The sequence below is a fragment of the Apostichopus japonicus genome, chromosome 14 (assembly GCF_037975245.1).
Source record: "Apostichopus japonicus isolate 1M-3 chromosome 14, ASM3797524v1, whole genome shotgun sequence".
In the NCBI taxonomy this organism is placed as follows: Eukaryota; Metazoa; Echinodermata; class Holothuroidea; order Aspidochirotida; family Stichopodidae; genus Apostichopus; species Apostichopus japonicus.
The window spans coordinates 21,399,897-21,411,731 of NC_092574.1; the positions used below are offsets into that span (position 1 = coordinate 21,399,897).

The 11,835-nt window shown below is 46.0% G+C and overlaps 1 protein-coding gene and 1 long non-coding RNA gene across 3 annotated transcripts in view; one reads left to right on the forward strand and one right to left on the reverse strand.

Annotated features, from left to right (window-relative positions):
* Positions 1 to 11,835, forward strand: part of LOC139979464 (cytokine-like nuclear factor N-PAC) — a 48,910-nt gene that overhangs the window by 32,301 nt on the left and 4,774 nt on the right. For both annotated transcript variants that reach the window (XM_071990281.1, XM_071990280.1), the window contains exons 10-13: positions 8,915 to 9,016; positions 9,295 to 9,457; positions 10,295 to 10,474; positions 10,954 to 11,078. In XM_071990281.1, coding sequence (XP_071846382.1) covers positions 8,915 to 9,016; positions 9,295 to 9,457; positions 10,295 to 10,474; positions 10,954 to 11,078 — 570 coding nt within the window. The remainder of the gene's footprint in view (positions 1 to 8,914; positions 9,017 to 9,294; positions 9,458 to 10,294; positions 10,475 to 10,953; positions 11,079 to 11,835) is intronic.
* LOC139979468 (uncharacterized) lies at positions 3,578 to 8,745 on the reverse strand. The gene is made up of 2 exons (XR_011797173.1): positions 5,043 to 8,745; positions 3,578 to 5,009 (listed from the first exon to the last, which is right to left on the reverse strand). It is a non-coding gene; the product is annotated as an uncharacterized lncRNA (long non-coding RNA).

Below are 11,835 nucleotides of genomic sequence, written 5' to 3' on the forward strand. Positions count from 1 at the left end.
TTTTTGAGGATCAAAGCTATTCTTACATCGAAATAATCTTTTCGAGAAGTACAGTAGGGAGGTGACACTCGCAGACATGAATAATTAAATAATAGGCTAGCAACGTGTCTGTTTGTGAACTTGTTTATATATACCTCTGCAGGGGAAAATGTAATGGGAGGAGGAGGAAGGAGGGCCACAACAAGGAGTTCAGCAAAATTGTTTGAACTTTGAACAACATACAACAGGGTTTTGACTGGAATATGAACCAGAGAATTTATATCACATATAAGAGATGGGCATGCTTCCTAGGGTCGTGACCTTTCGTTGGTTTGCCTCCAGGGGACCCCTTGTGCCTGATGGCTTTGCCATGTTTGGGTACTGTTGAAGATAGGGAATTAAAGGGATGTATGTATGTATGGAGAGATCATTTGAACAGCACTTAATGTAAAATCCAATCTCAATGTCTTGTTTCTGACTGTAGGTAAAAATGAGGTGATAGATGATGTAATGTATGGTATATAAATACATTGCTGTATGAACCTGTCATTACTCCACAAAACTAGAAATGTTTGCAACCTGATTGTTCACCTTCTTTGAAAAAAAAAAAGAAGTAATATATACTCAAATTTGTTGCTATAATAGCATTCGTCATTACATAGCCAAATTACCTACAGATAAGCCCCACAGATCTTATCTTCAATATTACAACAACAAAAATGAAAAACTGGAATAGAAATCTTTGAAGTAGATAATAAGCTGTATTACCATCAGGTCAATGATACTGAACATTGCAGCTTAATTATGCGTATTGCATTCACAATGGATAATATTGGCATTGTCTGTAGCACTGGTATATGTTTGATTTAATTATGCATGTCTTTCATCGTCTTTGCATGGAACAACCTAACGACAGGTTTTAGTAGATTTCACAAGAATCTGACAAGAAGTGAGGAAATATGAACAGAACAGAGTTTCTTTCAAGTTGCTCTAAAAGCAAGACCTAACCCCCTTTAAGCTCCCGTGGCGACTTGATGACATTACCATTTAAGAATAGGAACTTTTACGTCTCCTCTGGTGCTGTCTTGTAAAAACAGCGGTGTTGATTTAACAGTCAAAACAGTTTTGGCTTGGCTGTTACACTGCTCATCCTAAACACAGCAACATAAGTTTTCTAGCAGCCACTGTGTGTACAAAACAATATTTTGTTCTTTTCCTGCAAAAAACAAACATGCCATCAATCATACACCCAGCTCAAAATTGATCTCCTAACACCGTGGGTGGTTGGTAAGGTCCGGGGTCAAGCAAAGTTTGACCGTCCAAGTGAACCTGTAGCCTGTAGGTGCCACAGGAAAAGTCCACAGCCTTGGGTACCTTATTGAGTGAGGCATTTAGAGTGCCGTGTCGGTGTTGTTTGCTTGACTACTTACGTAGTTAGTCGTAATGACTGAACAACTCAGCCGGAAATTGACAATTTTAACACATTAATACATTTATAAGTGATTAACTTTTCCTGCAAATGACAAATTGATTCCTTGTCAGATTTTCAACAACAAATTGTAATCAGTGTGCAGCAAACATTGAATTATTTGCCATACATAAAGCACTTTTCAAAAATCATCTGTTTTACACCAGATTTTTGGAAATAAAAAGTTGACATGATTATACAGCTTGTGTCATCTGTTCACTTGCGATCGTATGCAGCAAAATGGTTGAAATACTGATATAATCTTGATATTAATTTTACCGTACATTAACTGTTTACTGTTAAAAGTGCAGCCTGGACTATTTTTAAGGATTTGTTTTCTAGTTGGTTGTCTTACTAGTTGGTTGTCCAAACAGAAAATTTGCTCATCCAATGAGATAATCTGTGCAAAACAGCCAAGAATGACAAATATACGTGTACATTGTAGAAGAGATTTGTAAGGTTTGGTGGATAGAACACCAGCTTTGTGGCCGGTGAAACTCCCACTTGGGTGGATCAAAGCCCTTCAGAGGCCTACAACTGTTTTTGTTTTATTTCAATATCTCCAAAATGACAGAGGGCGGTATGGATTTATCAGTTTACTTATTATGGGGTAAATTCATAGAAAGCTCTAGTGGTCCACCAGACAACCGCCAAAGAGATTTTGGTTGTTCAACTTGGAATTTGGTCATCAAAGAAGATCAGACTACTGTTAGAAATTTGCTCTGGTGAATGTTCATCGTGCAGGAATTGAACCAACGGTTATAATCCTGGTCAAGCTCATATACAGCACAACTCTGTACATGGTGGAAGTCTATCAATTTGATGAGATGTTCTTTGATGATCTCTGCATAGAGAAAGCACAGCGACTCAACCCCTACGGTATCATGGTTATTGTGTATTTACTTCGCTCCTCGCTTACCTGTCTCCTCACAACCTTAGCACCTCATTCTACCGTGCCTATAAAATCCTGGTAAAATAATAACACTGTGCGCCCTCTATGACCGAACCCCCCCCTCGGTCACTCCTCACTACTCATTCTACCATTAAAAGTGTCTTCACGTGAATTTCTTGTGGATATATTTCCCTTGGATTTCGTCTTGGTTTTCTTTAGCGATCTTTGGAAGTTTCTTTCCTCGGATTCTTAGGAGTATTGCAGTCCTTTCCAGCCCGATAAGTATCCTTTTTTGTTGAAAGGGAGGGTTTTGGGGACTGTTTTTATTCCTAGTGCGTTTCCGCCCTTAGGTTTTTTGCGGGGGTAGCAGTTCCGCGAACTGCCTAGGTTTCCCGCCAATTTCCCTTCCCCACGCTATAGGCGCGTCGTTGTATTTTCATGTTCATAGCATGTCTACATTGTATTTCTATTCACGATTTCTTCTTCTATATTTCGCTCTCTCATGTTCTTTTTCAGCTTGTGTTGATTTTGTTAGGCCACTTCGTAGCGTTTTTCGTATTTTGCCGTGGCTAGGTTACGCTACGTACCTCTACTCACCGTTATGTACCTCCCGTTCTCTCCCGTTCTCTTGTTAGTTTGCTTTTTTTCCGTAAGCTTAAGAGTTAGTCTTTCCTTAATTCGAGCGTTTTAGTTTGTCTCGTAACCAGCTGAAGTTTTTTTTTTAACTTTTCGATGTTTCGTCCAGGCAGAACCTGGGTCGAACACGATTTGTGTCCTAAGTGTAGAACCTACACCAGACGGGACCCATGCCTGGTCTGCAAAAAATTTTCGCCAGCCCAGTGGCACTAGATAGACCAGTGGCTTACGAGTCTAAGAAGCAAGCTTTAGGGCAGGCTGGACTTGATTCCTTAGGCCTTCGGTGCCCCAGAAAAAGATATAGGAGAGACAAGAGAGAGAGAGAGAGGAGGAGGGAGAAGTGGTGAGAGAGGTGGAGGAAAGTGGCCAGGAGAGGGCCGAAGGAGAGGTGGAGAGAGAGAGAAAGAGTACCCCTAACGGTCCCGGCGACGTCCGGTTGATTACGGCCAGAGGGAAGGGCAGGAGCAAGGCTCCCGCCAAGAAAAGACCTCTTGAGAAGAGGCACGGCTTGGCCGGGCTAGAGGCAACGTCTCAGTCCGGGTCGCAGCAAAGAGTACCCCTAACGGTCCCGGCGACGTCCGGTTGATTACGGCCAGAGGGAAGGGCAGGAGCAAGGCTCCCGCCAAGAAAAGACCTCTTGAGAAGAGGCACGGCTCGGCCGGGCTAGAGGCAACGTCTCAGTCCGGGTCGCAGCAAGAGAGACCCATGGAGCGCGGGCTACAGGCCACGGAGAGCTCGGGTCCGAGAGAGAGAGAGTACGACCGAGGGGTCGCTGAAACGGAGCCGGTCCCATAGCAGGCTCTGGGGAGCCCGGGTCCGGCGAGAAAAAAAAAAAAAAAAAAAAAAATCCCACCGGAAAGGACAGAATGTCCGGGTCGAGGAGTACCGGCGTGGTGGTACCCGGCGTGGTACGCACACAGAGACGGGCTCCGGGAGCCTGGGTCCGGCGAGGCCCCGGGCCCGGCGAGACCCCGGGTCCGGCGAGACTCGAAGGGAAGGCAGAACCGAGGTTTCACTCCAGATCCGAGACCGCCCCCGGAGCCGGGAACCAGAGCTATACAATCGACTGCTGGGTCCTCAGAGATTGGCTCCGGAGGGCCCGGGCCCGACGAGAACGGGGGCGCAGGGGCAGAAGCCTGGTCCGCAGATCCAAAACGGCAGAACGGGATCCAAAACTGGTCCCGAAGTTGGGAGCCTACGAGAGTAACAACATTTACAACTGCGACATTTACAATAACATTTACAACTACAACAACATTTACAACGAGATTAACAACTGCTAGGCCCCCAGAACGGGGTAGCAGGTGCAGAAGCCCGGCCCGCAGACCCCCTAACCGGAGCCGCGGCCGGTCCTGAGGCCGGGAACCGACGAGATTACCAATGCCGGGCCCCCAGAACGGGGTAGCAAGGGCAAGCGCCCAATCCGAAAAGAGAAACAGCCCCGAGCCAGGTTCCCACGGCAAAGGGAGAAATACTTATCCCCAGACACCGAACACAGACATCGGTGCCGAGGAGCGATCGCAACCCATGGCCAGCCCGGCCGCGACACCACGATCAATCCCAGACCAAAGAATGGAACCTGATTTGTTCCCCGGCAAGGACGACCTGGTTTGCAGAGCGTCGGGCAACCTGTCCGGCCTAGACGACGAGGTCGACCCCTAGATTTCGGGGTTACAGAGGACGGTTACTCCCGCTTCCCAGATTAGGGGGAGTGTCCCCCCCCCCCCCCCGGAACTAGCAGCTTGAGCGGCGACGACAGGTTCGAATCATTTGCGGAAAAACACCGCTACCACTTCACATCCCAAATGTGTGTTTATTTATCGAGTACCTGCAGACACTCATGGGTCATATTCTCCTCGCTAATTATACTCCTCTCTAATCATAATTCATCGCCATTTGCCTAGGTTAAAATCTTACTTGTGTTTAAAAACACGGTCGTTTAAAACACTGGTGAACCCACTTCCAGAACATGTTAAAATGCGTAAGACTGAGGGGTTTCAAATCGGTTCTCATGACGTACAGTATTCCGTTTACCTTAAAACCTTGGCAAACTGCTAGGAAGACAACTTTCTCGAGACTTGGCAAAGTGCCAGGAAACATAACGCTCACAGATCCTTGGCAAACTGCCAGAAAAGAAAAGAAAAAAGAAGAAGGTACAACGTGGCACATTTGTTAAGAGAGAAGGGGGGCCAAGCAGCCACCTGGCTTGACACGTGTAAGCTCAACTTTTACTGCAACGAGCTATCGACTACGTGAGCGATCCTATGGAATAAGCCTTCCTATTTCTTTGGTGAATTACCAAGACAAACGCGTTAGTAAGTTGAAAAAGGGGTAGGATACAACCCCAGCAAGTTACAAGCGCTAACACGCTCCGAACATACAGCATGCGCTTCATGAACAATGTTCGATGTTCCGACATCTTAAGCAGAGTTGCATTTCGTAGCACCTGATGGCCTAGTCTTGACTAGCCTAGGCGCTAGGTGGTTTCAATAGGAAGCTGGAAACCTTTACTGCACTACGAAATGGACACATCTCGACAGGAAGAGATTTGAGAAGTAACGGGTACGTTATCATAACATTCAATACGTGTTTATTACGTTAAATGTGGTGTTGATAAAACGTTGACATAAGATGTCGATGAGATATTACGTTATACTAATGTTATATTAATGTCTTAACGGAAATTGTTTTGAAATAATAGCCCCTAAAGGGTTTCGGTAACATATTTCTTACACCTCTAATAACGCTATCATAGCAAAAGACTAAACAATTAGTAACCTTTGTGTTTGCTGAGTAACTCCCTGGACTCCGTTAAACAGCCAGGATTTATGAGGTGGAATTTCTACAAACCCACCCTACACAGCCCCTGTTGGGAGTTTGTTCCTGGTGAGTAGGGCTGTAGCTTAGTTAGCTCAGTGGTTAAACCCGGTGCCTTCCAATCAAAAGGTCCCCGGTTCAAGTCACCCCAAGATTAATGTATGTTGTCCAGTTACAGAGCTGTTGACAATTCATAGTCATGGACATTAAAATATGAATGTACGAGACTGACTTTGGTCAGCTTGCAGCTTTGATAAGCCAATGACGCTTCTTCACAAGTTCCTACTTGCAGGATGATCTAAATTACATACACAAATACATACATATACTGTAGTTGTAAAAGCCACGTAGCAGCTGCAGCATTGATTAAGACTCTGATGAAGCAAACTATCCATTCAGTACTCAATTTTTTGAGAGCACTGTGGTCAAGCGGTGTAGGCAGTGTACTGGTGATCTAAGGCTTGCAGGTTTTAGTCCTGGCCAGATCATTCTGTTGTTTCCTTGGGCAAGGCACTTTATCTCCATTGCGTCTTTCCATCCAGGAGGGATTTCTCTCTGTTTAACAGGTTATTGTTGACCAGGGTAATATTGCTAGCGCCTCTGGCTTCGTTATCGATAGATAGGCCGGCGCAGTTCAACCCTCAATATTATTATTAATATTATTTTTCATGGAAAGAACCTCCATTAAACCTCCCTACAGGGTACAGCTTAGGTCTACATCATCAAGGCATTACTTTTCTTCAGAGGTTTTCTGATTGCAACTGGCTGATAACTAAAGGGGTCATCAGCGGTACTGTGGTACTGCAAGTAGTGCTGCGAGTGCTGCTGTACTGCAGGCGCTAACAAGGTCATCATACAGGCCACTGTCCTTGACTTCTTTAGCAGCATATACAGAGAAACCACTTTCCTGCACCACAGTGGCGTCAGCAGGGCAAAGGATCGGCCCCAACACTCTATTTGCAAAGATAACCAGGTTTCATGTACTTCCGCCTCACTCTCAGGACTCCAGGGCAGAGAGATTGTGCCGTCTGGCATGGGAGACCCTCACCACAGCTGAAAGCCAGAAAGGAGAGTGTGAGGACCGATGCTCTGCCCAGGGGACAACTCGACCCCGACGAGTAAACCCTTCGCAAGGAACATGCGGTAGGTTTTTCCACATGTTCGGCATACCTCTGATAGACCTGCTTACGACAAAGGGCAACAATGGGCTGCCCATCTTTTGTAACAGGCGGTCCCACCTGCAGCCTCCCACATAGCGCCAGGTCCCTGCCTTGAGACGGACCAGAGGTTTAAATTCTTCCCCCCCCTTTGGCATGATCAGCCAGATACTGAGGAAGATTCGCAGCTCCAAGGGTAAACTTCATCCTAGTGGCTCCCTCCGGACCCCGGGTCCCAGGCCGCAGGTCCCACACGCAGGCCCCAGACGGGGACGTCTGGTTTTCCAGAAGGCTCCACGCTGGGCATTAGCCCAGACATTGACCAGCTCACCAAAGGCATGGCTAATCGCCGTCCACGAGTCAGACAGTTAGCCCCCTCTGCGGGGCTCTCGGCAGTGCTGCATGCCCTGGCAGGGCCGCTGTACGAATCAACGGGGAACGCTTCCCTGGCTGCTCTTACAAAGAAACCACTCTTCGTCATTGCGGTAGCGTCAGCGTGAAGGAGTTACCTCCAAGCCCTAACAACCAAACAGAACCACATCAGATTCGAGGGCCATGGGGCGAGGACGGTTCCAGACCCGTCCCTTATTGCCAAGAACCGGGCCTTGACTTTCTTGCCCGGGGACATTTTCTCTCAGGAAATCAAAACCCTTTCATCAGTGGCTGAGGACAAGCGTTGGTGCCCAGTCAGGGCACTGAAGTGGTACTTAAACAGGACAGAGAAGTTGAGACAAACAACCTCCCTTTTCATCCTGCCACGACCACCTTAAACAGCAACCGCCAAGGATACCCTATCTCGATGGCTAGTAGAGATGATCCGCCCGTTCACGATGGGGGGATACCCGGCCAAGAGATCGCAACATCAGTGGGGCCTCGGCTTCCACAGCTCTCTCTGCCGGTATCCCGATACAGGACATCCTCAAGGTGGCAGCGTGGAAAACACCAACTACGTTCGCCGCCTGTTACTTACCTGACACTCTACACGCCGAGGCAGCTTTTGGCAGCGCGGTGATGCGAGGTCCGGTTGGTACTTGGTCCCACCCCTCGGGCCTCCCACCATCGGGCAGTGCCACTCGGTGCTAAGGTTGTGAGGAGACAGGTAAGCGAGGAGCGAAGTAAATATTCCAAAACTTACTGGTTTGGATATTTACGAGTGACGAGCTTACCTGTCTCCATTCCCGCCTCCCTCCCCCGAGGGGGTGGGACACAGCCGGACGGGGGAGCAGTCGTTCGACTAGGCTCACGACCCCAAGCACAACACCAGATAGACAGAGCCAACAACTACTAAGAGTCACCGGCCAGGTCTATCGGTGAGGGTAACTTTGCACCCTGTGTTTTTCATAGGCGTACTCACCTAAGTTGTCTTAGGGTTAGCAAGTGTTGGGCCTTTACAGGATGAGGCTCCTTGTTAGGAAAAAGGGGTAGTTTCGCCTGCAGGGCTCAGGAGAGTGTTCCCCCCCCCTTACCCGCTGCGGCGGGGAGGATTACACTCTCCCTGCTAGGAAGGCATCAGTGCCTTTTGTTAAGGGCTCACCTTTGAGAAGTTTAGTCGACAGGAGTCCTTGGGGGTGGCCAGAGGATTCTGGCCACCCCTATTTCGGTGACCGTGAGGCCACTTTTAAGGAGTGGTCTCATGAGTAGTGAGGAGTGACCGAGGGGGGGGGTTCGGTCATAGAGGGCGCACAGTGTTATTATTTTACCAGGACTTTATAGGCACGGTAGAATGAGGTGCTAAGGTTGTGAGGAGACAGGTAAGCTCGTCACTCGTAAATATCCAAACCAGTAAGTTTTGGAATTTTCATTGTTTTAAAGTTTCCCTCATCTAGTTTTCAGGGGAGTTGTGGTGGTGGAGGAGGTGGTAAGGGGAAGGGAGCAAAGGTGAGCACACTCATCAGAATTGTCTCTGTTGAGTTTAATTTGTGATCCATAATTTCTCCTAATTTGTTTTCTTTTTTTCGTTTTCAGATTGTTTACGGTGAGAAGGGTGCCTCAGCTGGTATGACAGAAGGGAAGGCATTTGTTGACATGTCCACTGTTGACATTGGCACAATCACTGGAGTGGAAGCTGTGAGTACTCAAACTGTGGTGCATTTGTGTCGTAAATTTCTGTCACTCTGATCTTTGAGGCTTAGTGTAAAATATTCGCTCAAGAGTGGGTGGATACACTTCCAATTTCTACAAACTGTTACTTCTAGAATGATGCTAGCTAGCACAAGACATTAATGCAGAATTTGAGACAAAACTTTTTCGGCAAATATAAATGTAAAAAATTCGTGCAGAATTAAAAAGCCCGAACGAATTAACCGATGAAAGTAAGTTGTGTTTTTTTCTCTCGATAAATTCAGGCCATTTCTTCGAGAGGTGGTAGATTCTTAGAAGCGCCAGTATCGGGTAGCGTATCACCTGCCATGGAGGGCTCCCTCATCATACTGGCCGCAGGAGACAAAGAAGTATACGATGAATGCCAATCATGCTTTCAGGCCATGGGCAAGAAGGCGTTCTTTTTAGGTATGTAGCATATTTCTGCCAAGTCATCATTTAAAAAAAAAATGTACATTTTGTTAAATATTACACTGAAAGTGAATAATTTGAATATTGTGAAATCCAAGTCTGTTCAGTCAGTATTAACAAAGTAGTATATAAGGCACATTGCAATTGGTCAAAAGAACTGAAATACTCTTTTTCTGTCAATATTAATCAGCCAGTAGTAATCAATAATCATAATCAGGCAGTTATTTTCTACGACGCTCAAAGCCATCACGAAGGTGGGAGAAGCCCGCAAGAGCTCATGGATTACAAGTGTCACGTCGGGTGGCTTCCAATTCCACTCAAATTTGGAAGGATTGTAATGAATGAACTCATCAGATCCATTTTATCACCACAAACTCTCTGTTAGTATTGTTAAACTCTGGCTGACACTCATAAGTGAATAAAAGCAAATTTAGCAGTTGCTTTTTACCCTATCCTCCGTAAAAGATTTTCCAGGGTGCATACCCATTGTTGGACGTACAGTAACAGACACGCCTGTTTTGGTGGGCGGAAGTGTTCTACCCAGGAAGACGCAGAGCATCAAGAGGTTTGCCCTTGGGCAACTTTATGATATATTTCGAGCACTTTTCTGAAATTCTTCCAGCAGAGCTTTAACCAGGGCAGGATTACAAAAGATGCAACTACGCAACCTTATGGACAGTGGAAACTTTGTTCTATGCTAGAAGCATTTCAAGAATTGTTTACATTTTACAGAATATAACAGTTTTAGTATACTACTCTGCAACAAAATCACTGATGTTTCTCCCTGCAAAACGTCTTATCGACACACCTTAACCGAGGTCTTTTATCTTTCAGGGGATATCGGCAACGGTGCCAGGATAAAGCTCGTTCTCAATCTCATCGGGGGTAACATCATGTGTGGTCTAGCCGAAGGAATGGCCCTAGCCGAGAAGGCCGGTCTCAGTCAAAGCGTCCTCTTAGAAGTTCTAAACCTTGGTTCATTAGCAAGTCCTCTTGTTTGTGGCAAAGGCAATGGTTAGTGACAAAATAGAAGTTTTTTTTTTTACAGTTACTTTATACCAAAACATTGCAAACCAGTTGTCACCATTTGCATGGATCTTTGAGATAACTTATTCACCTTTCACCTTTCTTACGTATTCAAAGTTTGACTTGTTTGAAGATAGGCCTATTATCCTGTGATACAACTAAAATAGAGACCTCTAACCCTGTCTGGAACTCCTCCTCCTCCCCCTCCTCTTCCCCCTCCTCCACCTCCACCACCACCTCCACCACCTCCTCCTCCTCCCTCTCCTCCTCCCCCCCCTCCTCCTCCTCCTGAGACGTTACCTGTGATACCTGGACACGTATCACAGCAGAGGTACCTAGACCTACTCTAAGCTCTATCTCATGGATGTGGAATCACGCATAATTTTAGTGACTGTAAATGTAGTCGGCTCCTCCTACCAAACACCTTCTGGTTTTTAGTATTACTTCCTCTTTTTTCAATTCTTCAGCTATTATTGCAGGAAAGTTCCCACCAGCATTCCCTCTCAAATACCAGCAGAAAGACTTCAGACTTGCCTTGGCAATGGCTGACCAGGTGGAGCAACCACTTCCAGTTTCCGCTGCCGCCCACGAGGTGAGTTTATCATACCTTTTACTCTTGGTCTCTTCCAGTACCTCCCCCGCCCGCCACGCACACTCCCCCCCTCCCATCTTAATTCATTTTGTTTTTATGTAAGTGTATTTATCTGTTGTTTTTGTGTGCTGTATTTTCAAAATGTTTGTATATCATGCAATGAACCAGTTGAGTACAGACCATTTCCGGGGGGGGGGGGGGGGGGGGGGCTGGCTAGTGAAGCGTAGAAACACGAGGCCTGTTCTGTCCTTCACTGCGGCATCATTCCTGAGTGTAAGAATCCACTTGAGTAAGCAAAGCAAAAACTTCAGGAGCAAAGACACTTTCTCCTTGTCTTGCTTGCCTTTTTTTTCTTTTTTTTTAGTTATTAGTAGTTTTTGTGTAAATTAATTTTGACAATTTTCTTCAAAGACAGATACATTGCATGCCCACACATGTCGTAGGCCAATTAATTTTTACCATTCAGAATTAAGCCCTGTTAATTGGGTTCTTTGGAAGCTGTCATCATAAAATCTTCATCAGTTTGTAAATTTATGCTATATTTGTTGAAGTTGTAAGTCATGAAGGACAGATTATGTCACCATACATGTAGCTTTGAAGCACGTTGGGTAGGAAAAGGGCTTGGGGTGGGGGGGGGGAGTATAAAAGTTAATGGTGTCTTGCTGTCTTTTATAACCAGGTCTCTAATGTAATTTGAGTAATGTTCTCTTACAAAGGCCTTTGAATTTATTCTGTCTGTCCAAAAGAAGAAACGATT